This window comes from Thamnophis elegans, chromosome 10, assembly GCF_009769535.1.
Source record: "Thamnophis elegans isolate rThaEle1 chromosome 10, rThaEle1.pri, whole genome shotgun sequence".
Lineage (NCBI taxonomy): Eukaryota > Metazoa > Chordata > Lepidosauria > Squamata > Colubridae > Thamnophis > Thamnophis elegans.
In genome coordinates, this window is record NC_045550.1 from 23,095,439 (window position 1) to 23,115,153 (window position 19,715).

The following is a 19,715-nucleotide window of genomic DNA, read 5'->3' on the forward strand; positions in this document are numbered from 1 at the left end:
TTTTCAATATTCTTGTATTAAAGTCTACTTCCAACGAAGATGCCACAGATTCAAGTAATAATTGAAGCAATTTGAATGTGTTTCCAAAGATCTGAACCCCCAATACTTACCAAGATCAAGATTACAATTCACTTGAATGCAAAATTAAAAAGATTAACTCAATAACTACTGAAAGGTAAATTTGAAACATGAAATTTGACCTTCTTGTTCAGAGGTCAAAACAATCATTACCTCAACATCTACTTGGTACACAGGAAGAAAATACTGCTGAGGCTTGAGAACACTGAATCACAGAAGGCTACTGCTATTGAGATTCAATGTAAAAACAGATAAAGCTTTTGAAGCAAAAGCCAATTTAAATAGTACAAAACATCCAGGGTTTTTTTTTATGTGATGCCATAAAAAGTTCAGTAAAAGATAGGAATTGCCTATTAGCTGACTATAGAGACTACAAAGTAATAGATACCAAAATGGGATTTAAAAGAAAAATACAAAATAAAAATATTTATCTGAATAAAGCAAAAGTAATATAAGAACGAATGAGATTTCTTAGCACATGAGGCTTCAGTAAAAGAAAGATGTCTTCAGATGAAAAATAACTAATTTCTAACCAATAATTAAGAAGAAGGGTGGGAACTGATTAATTTATTGGTTGTTGGGATTTTAGTTGGTAATATAGAAATCTCAAACTATCAGAGAAAACCAATTTGTAAACAAAAATAGACAGCAGAGACATTCTAAGTTGAAAAACATGCAGTTACAAAACTACTACAAAATGTAATAATAATAATAATAATAATAATAATAATAATAATAATAATAATGTACAGCGCAGCTGTAATAGTCACTAATGAACTAGGCATTAAAATCAAAGTACCTAGTCACACAACAGAAAAAGCATCAAAGCCAAAGTGGAAAATCCGTTTAGAACAAAAAATCAAAAAATTAAGGGCAGATGCTAGTAATTTAAAGAACATGCATGAGCAACGGCTTAAAAACAACAAAACCATAGATCGGCTAATCAGAAGATATAGATTGGATACAAGAAACATCAATGAAGCTGTAGAGATTGTAAAACAGCAGATAACAGCAACAGCTAGAAAAATTGAAAGATATGAGGCACGAATCATCCAATATAAACAAAATCAGCAATTTCGATCAGACCAACGGCGTTTTTATCAAAGTCTTAATGTGAATGGTGACACCAAAAGTGAAAAACCAGAAAAACAGGCCACAGTTGAATTCTGGAAAGAATTGTGGGAAAATGCAAAGGACTACAACAAGGAAGCAAAGTGGATACATGACTTTGAGAAAAGCATTGGCAACAAACAAATGCAAGTATTAGAAATAACAACTGAGATGGTCAAAAATCGAGTTAAAAAGGTAAAGAATTGGACATCACCTGGAAAGGACCAATTACATGGTTTCTGGCTCAAATATCTGACCAGTTTACATGCAATATTGGCCAGGCAACTGAATGAAATTTTACAAAAGGGCCGAATTGATGAATGGTTGACAACTGAAAAAACATACTTGATTCAGAAAGATGCAACTAAAGGAACAACACCTGAAAACTACAGACCAATAACATGCTTGCCAACAACCTTCAAATTACTCACAGGCATTATTGCAGATAACATGACGGATTATTTGGAAACAAACAACATCTTGCCAATAGAGCAAAAAGGCAACAAAAGAAGGAGCAGGGGCACAAAAGATCAGCTTCTAATCAATAAAATGATATTAGAAAATTGTAAGAACAGAAAAACGAACTTGAATATGGTCTGGATTGATTACAAAAAGGCATTTGACTCACTGCCACATAGTTGGATCATAAAATGCTTAGAAACAACTGGCATTAGGATAAAGAAGGCGGGGCTTAGCAGTGAGAAGAAGGACTTTCAGGCATTTCCTGAATGACCATCTATACCGGAGTCTTTTTTGGAGGATTCGTTTGAATCTAAGCTGTCCCGTAGATATGGGGGGAACTCCAGTGGTCCCAGAGATGTTCGCAAAATCTCTGGGAACCTAAGGAAAGCCTTCCTAATCCAGTGACTTCCGGATCGGCTCGATGCCGACTGCAACTGCAAAGGCCCAGAGAGAGAGCTGAATATGAACATGTCGTTTGATGTGAGTTTTAAATCCTTTTTTCTTGTTGGAAAGAGAAAACTCTAAATTTGGAAACTTAGTTTAAAATAAGGCTGATAAGTGAGAAAAGCGGCGGTGATAAATGTTTGCCATTTGGAAGTTTATTTTTCTGTTCCTTTTTTTTAATTCCTGGAAGCCGGGCTGGACCTTCTTGTAATTTGAATCAGCTTTTTGCGTTCCTTCTCTTTGTTGTCGATACTTTTAACTTTGAATCTAATGGGGCACTAAATCTTAAACTTAAAGTGCTTTGAAGATCTGGGTTTTTGTTTGTTTGTTTTTCTTCGTTGCCTTTTAGCCCTTTTGATGTTTTTTTTTTAACAATTAGTAATTAACAAACGCCACGACGGACTAAAACAAGCTGTAAACTACAAACTACAAGCCAACACTGCCATCTTGTGGACTCGAACTTTGCTATTAAAATCCCCCCTGTAATGCATTTGATTTACGTGTTTACGCAGCTGGGAACTTGTGAGATAAAACAGCAAAGCTGAGAGTGACCTTGGAGAGACTCTTATCTTAGGGGGGGGGGGGGAGAAGAGTCCGGAAAAAATCATTTGTTTTAGCTTGTTGGCATCCTTTCATCTCCCAACACCATTCTCATATTACCGGCTGTGGAGACATCGACATTGAGTTTTTCTTTTTTGATCATCACCATCGACCTTTTGATCTTTTACATTTTTTTTTCTTTTCTGTTTTGATTATTCTTTTTAACCTTTGGATCACCTCTTGACTATTTACATTTTTTCTGCTTCTTTCTTTTCTCACTTGTAACTGAAGCACCCCTTCTCCCTTTTTTGGAGGGGGGGTGTCTTCCTTTTCTTTTTTACTATTTCATATTCTCTTACTTATATATATATATTTTATTGCATTCTTACTGCATTTCATCTTTGAAACAAAAAAAAAGTTTCCCTTTCTTTCCTTCCTTTTCTCTCCCTTCTCTCTTTTCCTTCCCTTTCTCTTTTCCCCCTTTTCTTATCTCCCCCCCCCTTTCCTCTGTGTACTTTACGTACTTAATCCACCATACTTATAACCCTCCACCCTCTAATACTAATTGGCTATGAGTAGAAAAGCAGCTGCCTCTGGCTTTACATCAACCCCTGCCCCCTCACCTGCGGGAGGCCAGAGGACAACACAGACGATGTCCCATCAGGAAAAAGAGAAGGAAGCCAACTTTGAAACACTTATACAAATGATGCAGAAAATGCAAGCAGGAAACGATACCCTTGTAAAAAAAATGGAGGCAATGGAACAACAAAACCAAAGCATAGTGCAAAAAGTTGATAATATGGAAGGAAAAGTAGAAAGTATACACAACTGGATGCTGAAATACGAAAATAGGATTCAAAAAATTGAAAATAAGATTCAAGAAGGAGAGAAGAAAACTGAAAAGCTAGAGATCAGACTAAGTGATGTAGAAAGAGAGAGCAGTGGAATATTAAGATGGGAGATGGACAGGTCTGAATTTTTTTTAAGATTTCAAAACATAGAAGAAGAAAAAGGAGAGGACTTAGTTCAGATAATTTCAAATATTTTGATAGATGTTCTGGGGATGTCCCAGGACCAAATAAAAGAAACAATTGATGAGACTTTTAGAGTATACACAAGATATGCAATGAGAAATGCTCTTCCAAGGGAAGTGCATGTAAGATTTACTAAGAAAACAATTAAATCACAAATATTACAGAAAATGAGAGATAGAAAATTAGAATATAAAGGTAAGGAGATTGTAGTACTCAAACAAATTCCAAGAGAGGTGAGAGAGAGGAGAAGAGAATATCAATTTCTGACCAAAGTATTGATAAAAAAAGGTGTTAACTACAGATGGCTCATACCGGAAGGTTTATTATGTACTTGGCAAGGACAAAGACACAGGATAGATACAACTGAGAAGGCAGAAGCTTTCTACGAAGAATACTTTAGAGAAACGGCGGAGAAAGCTGGGAAAGACGATGCAGTGATACAAATACTGGAACCACCTGTAACCACGACCGAAAAAATAGAAGGAGCAGTAGGTGGAAGTGAGAAAGAAGGGGAGACAGGGAATGGGAGCCGCAAAGAAAAACGAGAACCTAGATCCACTAGAGCGATAAACCCTGTATATAAAGCATAAACATGGAAGAAAGAAAAATGATTACAATTAACATTAATGGACTCAATTCGGTAACTAAAAGGAAGAAAGTATTCCATAAATTAGAGAAATTACAACTTGACATAATCTGTCTGCAAGAAGTACATATTCAAAAGAAATATGAACATTTACTAACTCAACCAAAGCTTGGGAAAATGTTTTCATCATTGGCAAATTGTAAGAAAAGAGGAGTGGTCTTCTATATTAAAGGCAACATCCCAACAAAAGTAGTATACGCAGAGGAAGAGGGAAGAATTTTGATGGTGGAAATTATGGATACCAAAAAGACACTCCTAATTGGAATCTACGCCCCCAATGAAAAACAAGATGAATTCTACAAAAAATTACACAAAAAAGTTTTGGAACTAGACTATGCTGATATTTGTATGATGGGAGACTTTAATGGCATTGTGAATCAAAATATGGACTATAAAACACATAAAACAAAAAAATTAAATAGGAAGCCTCTGCCGAAATCTTTTTAGCTAGAATAAAGCTTAAATTACTACAAGATGTTAGATCAAGAGGAGGTTTTGGTTTACCCGATTGGGAGCTATACTATCAGGCAGCAAACCTGATGTGGATTAAGGAGTGGATATCATTAAAAAACTCTAGATTATTGAACGTAGAAGGTCACGATTTGCTGTTGGGATGGCATGCTTTCTTATGGTATAAGGGAACTAAACCACATGGTTATTTTAGAAGACATTATATAAGGGAGGCGTTGTTGTTAAATTGGGAAAAGATTAAAAAATTACATTATTTAAAAATTCCAGTCTGGACATCAACAATTGAAGCATTCTCGTATCCGATAATACATAAAAAGGAACAAACAGTTAGATATATAGAATTATTGAATACAGAGGGTGAGCTCAAATCTAGTCAAGAGTTGAAGCAAGAAGGGATGGAAATGAACTGGTATTCATATGTACAGATACAATCTAGATATAATGAAGATAGAAAAACTAAAGGTCTCTATAATAAAATGACTGAGCTAGACAAAATTCTAACAGGTACCGATGAAAAAGTAATTAAAAAACTATATGGATATTTATTGGAGTTTAAATTGCATGAAGAACAAGTTAAAGAAACTATGATTGCTTGGGGGGAAAATTTTAAGTATGGGATTGATTTAGAGAACTGGCAGAAATTGTGGTCTCAAAATTATAAAATGACAATGTCTACTGCATATAGAGAAAACTTGTATAAGATGTTTTACAGGTGGCATCTACCCCCGACCAGAATCGCAAGAATGTTCAAGAATAAATCAGAAAAGTGTTGGAAATGTCACCAGATACCTGGCTCATACTACCACATGTGGTGGACTTGCACTGAAGCCAAAAGATACTGGACTAAAATCCACATGTGGTTGGAGAAAATGATACACAAACAAATAGACTTTAAACCAGAGGTCTTTTATTGGGAATTTTACCAGAAACCTACACCAAAGACTTAAAATATTTGATTGTAAATGTGTTAACAGCAGCCAGAATTGTATTTGCAAAAAACTGGAAAAATGAAACAATACCAAAAGAGGAAGAAATCATTCGAAAAATAATGGACTGTGCCGAAATGAGTAAATTGACATTTGAAATTAGAGAGCAAGAGGATGAACAATTTTATAAGATATGGGACTTGTTTTATCAATGGCTAAGGGGGGAAAAAAACAAAATTTTGGAAATGAAAAATGATACACTTATGCCTTAATTGGAAAAAGTAAATGATGATATAATTATGATGTGAAATAATTCAACAATGATATAAGGAAGTACTAATATAAAGTCTGGTGATATAATGTATAAGGTTAAGAACTTATTATAATGATATTTCGCTGCTGATAAGGCAATTCTAATAGGGGAACAAATGAAAACTGGTATATATAGGCAGCGATGCCTTGTTGAACAATGAAGGAATAAGATCTCTGTTTGAAGGTATGAAATGTAAGATTAACAATGAATAGAAGTATATTCTCTGGGGAAAAACAATGCTAATGTTAACTGAATATATATGGTAGAAGGAAAATGAGACCTTTAGTTACATTAGAGGAAATATCTGAGATGGTAAACATTATTTGAAGATGTAGATGTTAAAACAACCGTAATCAAACGACATGATGCATGTGATGATGGTTTTTTTTTTCCTTTTTGTTTTTTGTTTTTTTTTTCTTTCTTTCCCCCCCCCCCTTTCCTTCTTGGACCTTTTTTTGTCCTTTTTGGCCTCCCCCCCTCCCGCACCCTTTTTTTTCTCTCTCTCCCTTGTTTTATTTTGTTGCTTTTTGTTTTTTAAACCCTAGCTTATTGTGGTGCTTATTAAATATACAATAGAGAGATACGGGATGTATAAACTTAGTAGGGATGCACCTGTGATTAAACGACATATTGTATGTGAAGATGGGTTTCCCCTCCCCACCCCTTTTTTTTCCCCATCCTCTCCCTTTCCCATTGTTGTCTGTGTAACAAAAAATAAAAATAATTAACAATGAGAAACAACTGGCATTAGCAAAAATATTACATCCTTTACTGAAAAGGCGATGAAACAATGGAGAACTGAGTTGGCAGTAGGGAATGAGATCTACGGAATGGTTAATATCAAGTGAGGAATTTTCCAGGGTGATTCACTTTCACCTCTTCTCTTCATCATTGCGATGATCCCACTATCAGTAATCCTAAAAAAAATGAAATTAGGCTACCAAACAGCCAAAGAAGCTGAAAAAATTTCGCATTTACTATATATGGATGATTTGAAATTTGAAACTGTATGGAAAGTCAGAAATAGAAATCCAATCATTGACAAACACAGTCCGAGTATTCAGCACCGATATTTCAATGCAGTTTGGCATGGAAAAATGCGCCACTGTATCCATAAAAAGGGGCAAAATCACTGCATGTGCGGGAATTGAAATGTCCAATGGCCAATTAATTAAATGCAAAGAAAATGAAGCCTACAAATACTTAGGCATTCTGCAGTTGGATAACATCAAGCATGGAGAAGTAAAAACTATTGTCATAAGTTATAAGATACACAGCTGGTATAGTTAACTGTGAACACAAGCTGATTTGGACATTTTAGACCGAAAAACCAGGAAACTAATGACAATGCACTACAGTTTACATCCACGTGGTGATACTGATAGACTGTACCTGCCCCGAAAATCAGGTGGCAGAGGATTATTACAAGTGAAGCAAACAGTTGAAGAAGAAAAACATGCACTGGCTGATTATTTAAAAGAAAGAAATCTATTAATTGAAGTAAAGAACAAAAACAAGAATACAGAAAAGATGTGATAAAATCAAGAATGGAGAGTTGGCAGAACAAAGCACTGCATGGCCAATTTCTGGAAAAAATAAAAGATAAAGTGGACAGTGAACAAACTTGGTTATGGTTAACAACAGGTACATTAAAGAAAGAAACAGAGTCACTAATCCTGGCTGCGCAAGAACAAGCTATCCGCACAAATGCCATTAAGGCCAAAATTGAAAAATCCTCTGATGATGCCAAATGCAGACTTTGCAAAGAAGCTGATGAAACTGTTGATCACATACTCAGCTGCTGTAAAAAAATCGCGCAGACTGATTATAAGTTGTAGCACAATTCAGTAGCACAAATGATCCATTGGAATTTGTGCAAAAATTATAATATTAAAACAGCAACAAACTGGTGGGAACATCAACCTGAAAAAGTCATTGAAAATCAGATGGTCAAGATCTTGTGGGATTTCCGTATACAAACCGACAAAATACTGGCGCATAATACACAAGACATCACACTGGTTGAGAAAAATAAGGTCACAATCATAGACATCGCAATACCAGGTGATAGCAGGGTCGCCGAAAAGGAACATGAAAAAATCGCAAAAATACCAGGACTTAAAAATCAAAATTCAACGACTATGGTACAAACCAGCAGTGGTAATTCCAGTGGTAATTGGCACACTGGGTGCTATTCCAAAAGCACTTGTATTACGTTTAAAACAGTTAAAAATTGACAAAATCACCATCAGTCAAATGCAAAAAGCCGCACTGCTTGGATCTGCACGCGTATTACGAAAATACGTTACGACGTCCTAGGCTCCTGGGTGGGGCCCGACTAGTAACCAATGCCAAATCCGACGAAACAACTGGCCGCTGTGATACAGTTGTATAATAATAATATCTGGATACCACTATTCAACTGAAACCAGTATTCAACATCTTTATTCCTAGATCATGAACAGTTTCCAGATTTCTTACTAGTGCAAGTGATAGCCTCTAATTTGTTTTATCAAAATAAAAAATATGAGTTTCATCTTTCAGACAAATTAAGCAAAATTCAAACCAATGAAATATCTATGAAAAAGGAGCTAGAACCAGAGCTAATTATTGGGGGGGGACCCCTAGTTTAAAGTAAACATTTAAATTATACCTGATTGGAAGACATATCTGGCTAAGCCTTGCATTAACTCTGCTGGCCAAGTGGGTGGTGCAGATTCTCCAGTTTCACGCTTAAGTCGAAATGTCAGCTCAAATCCAAAACCACTTGGCCCATCTGGTCCAGTAAACCTGAAGGAAATTAACCACAAAAGGTTTCATAAGAAAGGTTCGGAATATAAGCTTAGAATTCCACTGTTCATTTATTCTACTTATTTTACTAGCATTCCTCTGTATCAATACAAATTCACAGTAGTTTATCAAAAATCTACAAAAATATTGATAAGTTAAAATATGTGCAATACACATGAATAAATAAAAACTATTAGTAACTAATGAAAGTTAGAACAATGGAAAGCTAAATTATAATGACGGTAAAAATAAAACAAAGCTTAATTAAACAGTATCTGTCAGTTTAGAATGGCTCCCAAGTTTCAACGGCATCCCATCAAGAAAACTGCAGATTATAAAAGTGGATGAGCTTAGAGGAATTTATGCAGAACATTTACTTTTTATCTACTAATAACTTTGATAATTCATTAGTTTCCATGCTGCTAGAAAATGGTTATTCATCCATTAGATAGAACAATCTTAGATAGAACAATTCTATCAATAGTTACTGCAGCAGACAAAATTGCAATGACTTAGTTCTTCAGCAAGAGGACTTTTCTCTATTCTACAAAGATACCAAGTTCATTTTATATCAAGATTTTAAAAGTCATGAAATTAGTGCTTTGATCTTTAAAGGATACGTGTAGCTGTATCCATTTAGTCCAATGAAGATCAAATTAACAATCAAGCAATCAAATTAACAAACAGATTCTCTGATTCTATGGATTTAGAAGGAAGAAAGGGTTATAGATTTGTAGCCCTTCTGGATTTTCTACAAGGAAGACAAGAGCTAGCTCTTATGAATTTCTAAGCAACAATAGTTAATCTTTATATTGTACAATGACTGCAAATGCCACTCTTGTCCCTCTAGCTTAAATTCAAGTTTCCCAAATCATACATTTCTGAAAATTCGACAAATTCATGGAATCTGCCACTATAGCCAAATGGAATATTGAGAGAACAGGAGTAGAGAACATTCTTTTTCTCAAGAATTGCATTGCCTTAGGAAAGGATTGTTAGAGGTTGAATTGCAATGTCCATCCCTATCAGGGGTGGGTTTCAACCGGTTCGCGGCGGTCCCTGCGAACCGGTTGGTCACCGAACCCGGAAGTAAGTAACTTCCGGGAACGGCAAAGGGCGCGCCCGCCCGCAGTCCTTACCCGGTTTTGACGAGTTCTGCGCTTCCACGCATGCGCAGGACGCATACAGCGCCTGCGCGATCGTCCAGGAGAAGCTGGAGTGTCGCACAGACGCTAGTACACATGCGTGCACCGCGTGCGTGCACGAAGACGCCGCCGGCCCCGTTCCAACCGAACCGGTTGGAACGGGGCGAGAAACCCACCCCTGATCCCTATTATGTCGAAGTATGGGTACAGTAGCCTGTTCTGACTTAAATACAAATCTAGGTTAAAGACAGACTTAGGAACAAAACTTGTTCTTAACTCGGGGTTTGCTTGTAGAAAGAAAGCACAATTGTCTTTAATATTCCAAAGTGGCTATGTTAGGGGGAGGAGGGGATGATGAGTTCACTACTAGCAAGCAGAAGTCACATATAGCTGTCAAACCTCCCAGGGGTTAATACAATTAAGAACTTGATAAAAGCAGAAGTGGAATTCCTAATTATCAGTCCCCCAGCACTGCTGTGCTCATAGTATCTTGGGATAGCAAAAAGATGCAAAGAGGAAAGAATTCAAAGAAAGGAAATCAGGAAGGAACAGAGGGCCAATGTGCAATACTGAAAAACGATAAATGAGAATCTGTCTATCTTTACTGTTTTTAATAATTTTAATAATTAGCTTTTTCCTCTCTCCCTGCATTATATTGGAAAATTGTTTTACACTAGAAAGGAGATTATTCCCCAAAGAAGCAAATGCAGATACTGTATGCTGCAGACTGATTTTGCCCTGAGCTAAATTTAGTCACATTCCTCTTATTAAAAACAGTCCTTTTAAGTTCAACTACTGTGCTATAAATATAAAGCAAGTATCTCTCCATGCTTTTAGAACAAACAACAAAAAGTGTTTTTTTAATAATGTCAGTGTATTTTAGATCCAGGAACTGTGTATGGGTTTAAGTAGTTCATGTCAGCTTCTTTATAGGTGGGCTGTTTCTCAAATTAGCTACCTCAAACAATTGACTTTTAAAGCCAAGCATACTCCATCAGACTAAAGCAAAACAAAAAATGAAGGTGGTCATGGCTTCCAGGGCGGTCTACCACCAACAAAGAACAGGAATGTGCTGAAATGCCTTGGTGGAGTGCATAAAAGATTCAGGTTTTGTAAGATATGTGGCCAAAGGTTTAAGATATACAAAACTACACCAAAACAAATGGGTATGAATTGAAAACATTTACATTTCACTTTATTTCTCCTTGAAACAGAACTGCAACAACTACGTATAGAGAAAATGAAATAAAAAGTTGTGGATAATATATTCTGAATTGCAAAACAAAGGGTAAAATAGGCACTGCCAGCTAAATGATGATTACATTACTCTGTATTTAAAGCTTCAAGCCTGCTACTGATACAGTCAACCAAATATTTTATTTTTAACAAGACTAATTATATAATTATAGACAGACAGACAGAATATATGTATATGAATATACTAACTGAATATTTTAAAAAATTAAAGCAGAAACCAATTTGATAAATTGATATAATGACAAATTGATCATAATAACCAATTTCATTGTATACATGACGTACAATGACAATAAAGACTATACTATAATGTTTTTTTTTTCTCAAATACTCAAACACATCACTAGGAATTCTTGCACATAACAAGTTATTAATCATCAGCTTTAAAACATATTATCACAGATATGTTACAGGTATTCCTCAACTTACAACAGTTTGTTTAGTGACTGTTCAAAAGTCACACAGCAAAAAGGTGGTAAAATTTATCACAACTCACTTAACGACTGCATCATTTTGCTACTGAGGTTCCAGTCTCAATTATGATTTAAGTTGAGAACTATCTATACAACATCAATAACAATCGCACACGCACAGCTACATAAGTACCGTGTTTTCCCCAAAATACAACAGGGTCTTATTTTCTTTTGCCCCACGAAATATGGCCTTGGGCTTATTATAGGGGGAGGCTTATTGTTTTGGGGTTGCCGGGCAGCTGCTCCCTTGTAAGCGAGCTGTAGGAATGCGCTCTATGGTTGTGGGCTGGCTGCTGGAAGACTCTCTGTTCGGAAGATTCTCTGTCCGGCAGCTGGCCCACAACCATAGAGCGCACTCCTAGAGCGGCCGCTGCTGGAAGACTCGGCAGCTGAGTTTTGGAGTTTGGAAGCTGGAGAAGAAGTTATGCTCGGAGTGCGGCGATGGCTGCGCCAGAGCATGGGGAGGCATGCGAGCTGGGGGCGGAACAGGCACTTGTGCAACCCCCCTCTCCAGCCGGGCAGAGCTCCATGCACTGACCTAGGTGGTATCCCAAATGTGCCAAGCCGCGGGAGCTGAGGAGCGGCAGAGCGCCACGTGCATTGGCGCCTTGGGGATACTCCCTAGGTCAGTGAATGGCGCTCTGCCCAGCTGAAGAGGGGGTTTGCCGGGCGGATGCTCGTGAGCGTGATCACCTCATGGCTGCTTCGCCCCTGTGGCTGTGCCCGGATCTTCAGGAGCCCACTCGCAAGGGAGCAGCCGCCTGGCAACTTCCCCCTCTGTCCAGCCCAAACGCCACTCCCCAACCTAGCGGTATCCTGAAGGTGCCAAGCAACGTGAATGCCTTCCCCCGCTTCCACAGCTTGGCGCCTTGGGGATACCTCTAGGTCAGTGAGTGGAGGGGAGTTGTCCAGGGGGCTTATTTTCAGGGTGGGCTTATATTTTTGCCCATGTGAAAAATATGGCAAGGCATTAGTTTCAGGACAGGTCGTATTTTCGGGGAAACATGGTATAATTTTAACAAGATAGTTCTGTCTGGGATACATCACTTGCAACAAAAGCAGAGCCAAATCTGTAACACTTTAGATTAAGTGCTTTACAGCTATTGGTGTCTGGCAGATACATCACACTTAGTGTAATGTGCCACTGCAATACAACAATGATTTATGGTTTAAGATTACCCATGAAGCAAATCACTGTGTCCATGCCACAAATCACTGTTAAAATAAATTATAACTTAATAAACTGAATCATGCCAAAAGTCATTTTATGTAGTATCATCTACATGTTAGTATGTTATCCATGAACAGGCAGTAATAGTGACAGAATATAAAATACAGATTTGTATTTTATAATAAGTAAGTAATATTCCTAGTAAGACCTGGAATATTGCAACCAATTTTAGTCACCATATCACAAAAAAGATGTTGAGACTTTGGAAAAAGTTCAGAGAAGAGATGATCAAAGGCCTGGAGATTGAAACATATGGGAAAAGCCTGCAGGATTTGAGTTTGGCTAGTCTAAAGAAAAGAAGAATTAGGGATGACAAGATAGCAGTATTCCAGTACTTGAGGGGCTGCCACAAAGAAGAGGGGGTCAAATTATTCTCCAAAGCACCGGAGAACAGGACAACAAACAATGATTGAAAACTAACCAAAGAGAGAAGCAAACTGGAATCAAGGAGAAACTTCCTAACAGTGAGGACAATTAACCAGTAGAACAGCTTTCCTCCAGAAATCGTGGATGCTCCATCACTAGATGTTTTTAAGAAGAGTTTCTAGACTCTAGACAGTCACTTATCTGAAATAGTATAAGTTCTCCTGCTTGAGCAGGGGGCTGGACCAGAAGACCTCCAAGGTTCCTTCCAACTAATTCATTCTAATTCTAATTCTAACTCTAACTTTTAAACAAGAAAACATTCAATTGACAATTACAATTAAACTTCATGATGAATCCTAATTTCACACTAAAATTTCCTTCTAAAGTATTTCATAACAGTAATAAATTACAGCAATTGTTCACACCCTAAAAATGATACTTTAAGCCCCAAATAGACAGTCCCTTTGAATTATATTGCACAGAACTATTTTTTTGAACCTGTGTTTGCGCTCTATGTTAGTGCTTCCTAATCTTCTGATTTCATGGATTTTTGAGTATTCTATTTATTATTTTTTAAATACTGCTTCCTGTACAATTCTCATCTCAAAGCATCTTATAGTACAATTATTAAAACAATACATACAAAATAAAATATATTCATTAAAAGTGTGATGAAAATGAAAATAAATAAATCAGAAACCATTAATTTAACATTCATGCAGGGAAAACTTGGGCAAAGAGATTTGTCTCCAACAACCACTGGAAAGATATGGAAACAGGAAGGATGCTTAAATCAGTTTATGGCCAAATAATTTTATATATGAAAGTTACTTTGGGGTGATTCATATACACACCAAGTCATGCATGTTATGAATGTTTAATTCACAAATCTTTGATAACTAGTTGTTTTTTAGATACAAACTAAAAGAATATTGTTCTGCATTACTCAGATTCCTGCAGCCCCAAAAAGCTTGTTATGAATTTCATTTTTTGCCATGACTAAAACATCTGGAACTGTTAAAGAATTCATTTTTGCCAAAATATGGAAGTCAAAACATTTCAGATTTTCTTCTACTAAACTGGGGCCAGTCCAAAAGGGATCAACAGAATTTCTTGTATGCAATTTTTGAGATGGAAACAGGAACACATTTCATTTCATAAACTCCCCTACAATAGGGAGGATGGGAATCCATTCCAATAAAAATACCACTTCAGAAAAGTCATGCCCATTTATTACTGAAAAATAGCACTCAGCAATTTTTGGCCAACACACCAGGATCATATCCTGGGTAAGACTTCATCCTTATATGCAATATAGAGGCTAAGCTAGCTAAGCTACCTATGTTTGGCAGTTTTCAGCCAAAACAAGATACAATATGAAGAATCAGGAAATCTATGGCTTCTACTGTGCTACATTGGAAAGCTCTGTTGCAAAGTAAAGCATCTCAGTCAAATGGCCATCTAGGCTCTTCTTGAATACACCCAGTGAAAAAAACTCACCCCCTCTAGCTATTTGGAGCCACCATGGAACTGCTCTTTCTGTCAGGAAGACCTTTCTAACATGTACCATATTTTTTGGATTATAAGATGCACCTGACTATAAGACACACCTAAATTTAGAAGAGGAAAATAGCAAAAAAGGGGGGAGGGGGTTGGCCTCCCTGTGCCCCATTTTTGGCCCTTTTGGGGGCCCTTTTCCAGCCTTTTTTCTACCCCTTTTCAAGACTTTTTGGCCCTTTTAAGCTTTTTTCATCCCATTTTCGAGGCTTTTTTTCAGCCGGTTTTCGAGGCTTTTTTCGGCCCGTTTTCTAGGCTTTTTTCATCTCATTTTTGAGACTTTTTTCAATCCGTTTTTTGGGGGGGGAAATGGACCAAAAAAAGCCCCCAAAACGGGCCAAAAAAGGCCCGATAATGAGAATACAAAATGGCTGGTGGGTGGGCGGGGCTTCTTTAATATTTGGTCTATAAGATGCACAGAAATTTTCACCCCCTTTTGGGAGACAAAAAAGTGCATCTTATAGTCCGAAAAATACAGTAATTGGAATTTCCCTTGTTGTCATTTTAATCCAGTACTTTCTGTTCTCTACTCTAGAATGAGACACTACAAATATTGATCTTCTAAATAACACCCTTTTACGTATTTGAAGAGCGGTATCATGATTTCCTTCTGTCAACTCAGGGCTAAACTATCATATACCAAGGCAGGCACAAATTTAGTTGATGTTTCCTAGAAATTTAGTATGACTAAAATAATCCATATATTTTAGAGGTGGCCGTTTTAACTGTTGCTATTCTATGAGCCAAAAAGGCCAATTCCTCAATTGTGCTACAAAAAAATTATTTCAACATGGTACCTCCAACTCTCAATCTTCCCACTGGTCCCAGTGATTCAGCAATACAACAATTGCTGAAAAATTAAGCTGTACCAGCAGTTATATCATCTCTATAGTAAATATTTTTGGCTATGAAATTGCCAAATGCCACATAATTTTCTTTCCCACTTGTACACTCACAAAACTTCATTGATCTTGTTCAAAACTTCCCATTTTTTCAAGTAAAAACAGAAAAAAGTATAAAAACTGATGATCTGAGATTCTGGAAATTTAAAACTAACCATTTCTTAACTGAATGGACAAAATGAGTCTTTATTTATTTGCATGTATGTTTGTTCTACTGTATTTCCAACTACTTCAGAAAACAACGAATTATAATACATAGAAATTAAAGACTTACTCGTGCACTCTGTTATCACCATACAAGTCACTTAGTCCAAAGCTTACATAATGCCAGTGCTCAGGAACATTTTGATTTGGACTTCCCAAATTCCTGTACATGCTAACATAGTCCAGAGGATCCGGTCCACCTAACCTATTTTAAAAAGAGAAAAAGAGAAATGAAATTGCTTTCATCCAGTTTTGGGAAATAGTTTCAAGTAAATGGGTTTACCTCCACTCCACATTATTACACCACTTCCTTCTGAAAACAGTTAATGCTTCTTTTTGAAATTAAATCAGAACTTTGCCTGATGTCATCATAACTACATAGCTGTTGTCATAGATCTTAAAAGTTCTATATTGCTTGGCTTTAATATTTTTTTCTGTTTCAATACTGAACAAATTACAGGACTGCAAACGACAAATGAACATAATTAAAATGAATATTTTCATCTGAGAGCATCATAATTTTTCATTAAAATTGTTAATAAAATATGTTTTTTTCTCCATAATACTACCCATGAACACCTTACATTTATTTAAAAATATAATGTGCCTTTGTGGAGTATTTATCTAAAGATGATTCAGGCACTGGCTAGATTCACATATTATACCAGCCATGGTTTGTTTATAGTTTGCTGATAAGTCAGAATTAGTTGGTTGCATGCACCATGATAAGCCTAAGAAAAACAAATCAAATTAGAGCACAATTTAGAATACAATATAAGTGTGGACCTAGTTAATGGTTAAATTCAGTAAGACCTATTTAGATAAAGAAATACATGTCATCCTTATCTTTCTGCTATTAAGGTAAACTTGTGATTTATTAAGATCATGTCTTATTAATAAAACTAGCCAAGCAACTAGTTTTAATAATTGCAAACTAATAACAAAAGGAGCCAAACTTAATCATTGCAAACCAATAAAAAACCAAGTAGCATATTTTGTTTTTGTGAAACACATAATAGTAATCACCACCTTTATCAAAATTAGTGATATATGCCATTTGTTACCCCAAACTGGTAAATAACTTTTCTTTTTCAAAATTAGAAATAAAGTGGATATCAGTTCATTTCATAGATGTATGGCAAGAGATGGATATTTTATACAAGACAACTGCAAGAACAATTTCCATACTAGAGTTAATATAGCCTAGTTTTCAACATGATGATGTCCGAAGAGAAATACAATAAACAATGAGATAATCACAGGACAAGCTCAGAGCAAAGTAGCTTCCATTTTTGTAGAGCAAAGTTGAAACAAACATTTTACAGAAACCCCTAGAATTTTTTCAGATAGAAAAGGTAAGATTAGAGGCTAAGTTTGAATAAAATCTCTTTTTAGACATCTTAAAATCACAATTGGAAGGCAGAATTTTTTTAAAAAAACGTAAAAAGAATGTCTCTACTGGGACAGGCTGGATTTCATAGATATGGTCCTGCAATTTTCTCTCTTTTTTTTATAAAGTCAAAAGTAATTCATAATCAGTCTCCAGTCTGCTTAGTTTCTGAATGCTAGCTTCTCCCAGCTGAGGCTTGTAGAAGTGAAACATTTTTCAGTCATACCTAAATAAAGTTTTGAAAAGTTAGACCACCAGATGTCAGTCTTACTATTTCTGCAGGTTTAGGAAGGTGCTCTTCCCAAGTTAGAGATACCACTACCAACAGAGAAGCTAATTTAAGTAATTTTACATAAGCCAAAGGAAAACAAAATACCATTCTCAAGAGAAGAACAGAGTGGTTTTAAATAGACTTATGTCTGAGAAACAGGTATTTCCCAATTCTTACCATAAAAAAGTTGCTTGTATTTTATAGTTTCCATATCATTTTGTAGGAATCAAAACATATCACTTTGTGCCAATTTGCACAAAACTAGTCATGCCGCTGTATTCAATTCTATAATCAATATGAGTATATATTCTTATTTACAAAGAAATATATGTTTGTCATATTTTCTTTATTCCAACTTGTTTTTTTCCTTTCCTTGTCTTCCCTTTCTTCTCTTCCCTTCCTTCCTAGACCAGCTATATCTAGAGATATTGAAAGACTTACAAAAGACTTACTAGGAAAAAAAATCAGACAACTAGAAATTGTTATATGGGAAAATATAAAGCTAAGATAAGGGGTTTATTCCTAAATATGACAATAAAATGGAGTTGCTAATGTCTACTGTAAACTGCAGAACCAAAAAACCTTACTATTATGTCAGGCAATGAAATCTTCCAAAATGAAATGAAGTCATGCATACCTGTATTCTAAGAATATTTTTCAGAGTGGGAAAATAAGATCTTAACAGTAAAATGTTAATCTTAGTATTCTGGTAAGCTCTGAAAACATTGCTTTTTAAACAGGCTTTTAATTTGAACTGATAAGGACAAGATAAATATTTTTAAGTGAAATGAGGCGGATTTATTGTTGACTGACTGGTATAATATGTTGATTGGTTAGTACAAAATGAAATTTTGCATAAAGATAAATCTATATTTAAATGAAGCTTAAACTAAATAATTTTCAGTTTCTTTTGTTAGTAATTAAGAGTACATTACAAGAAACAAAACATTTGCTTAGAATGTTTTATAGATTTTTTTATACAATGTAAACTAATTTCAAATCAAAGCCCTTGGAGGAAATAGGAAATAAAGAAAATGATCAAAATTGAAATTAGGCTACCAAACAGCCAAAGAAGCTGAAAAAAATTCTCATTTACTATATATGGATGATTTGAAACTCTATGGAAAGTCAGAAATAGAAATCCAAACATTGACAAACACAGTCCGAGTATTCAGCACCGATATTTCAATGCAGTTTGGCATGGAAAAATGCGCCACTGTATCCATAAAAAGAGGCAAAATCACTGCATGTGAGGGAATTGAAATCCCCAATGGCCAACTAATTAAATGCAACGAAAATGAACCCTACAAATACTTAGGCATTCTGCAGTTGGATAACATCAAGCACGGAGAAGTAAAAACTATTGTCAGGCGAGAGTACACCAACAGAGTTAGGAAAATTTTGAAATCTAAATTGAATGGTAGAAATACAATCAAGGCTATAAATACCTGGGCAATACCAGTTATAAGATACACAGCTGGTATAGTTAATTGGACACAAGCTGATTTGGACATTTTAGACCGAGAAACCAGGAAACTAATGACAATGCACTACAGTTTACATCCACGTGGTGATACTGATAGACTGTACCTGCCCCGAAAATCAGGTGGCAGAGGATTATTACAAGTGAAGCAAACAGTTGAAGAAGAAAAACATGCACTGGCTGATTATTTAAAAGAAAGTCAAGAACATCTATTAATTGAAGTAAAGAACAAAAAACTACTGAAGGCCCAACAGATGAAACAAGAATACAGAAAAGATGTGATAAAATCAAGAATGGAGAGTTGGCAGAACAAAGCACTGCATGGCCAATTTCTGGAAAAAATAAAAGATAAAGTGGACAGTGAACAAACTTGGTTATGGTTAACAACAGGTACATTAAAGAAAGAAACAGAGTCACTAATCCTGGCTGCGCAAGAACAAGCTATTCACACAAATGCCATTAAGGCCAAAATCGAAAAATCCTCTGATGATGCCAAATGCAGACTTTGCAAAGAAGCTGAGGAAACTATTGATCACATACTCAGCTGCTGTAAAAAAATCACGCAGACTGATTATAAATTGCAGCACAATTCAGTAGCACAAATGATCCATTGGAATTTGTG

General features: G+C 35.9%; 1 protein-coding gene across 1 annotated transcript in view; it reads right to left on the reverse strand.

Moving 5' to 3' along the window:
• SUFU (SUFU negative regulator of hedgehog signaling) overlaps positions 1–19,715 on the reverse strand; it is a 79,289-nt gene that overhangs the window by 55,717 nt on the left and 3,857 nt on the right. Inside the window, exons 2-3 of the mRNA XM_032225280.1 lie at positions 16,020–16,154; positions 8,678–8,814 (exon numbers count right to left, since the gene is read on the reverse strand). Coding sequence (XP_032081171.1) covers positions 8,678–8,814; positions 16,020–16,154 — 272 coding nt within the window. The remainder of the gene's footprint in view (positions 1–8,677; positions 8,815–16,019; positions 16,155–19,715) is intronic.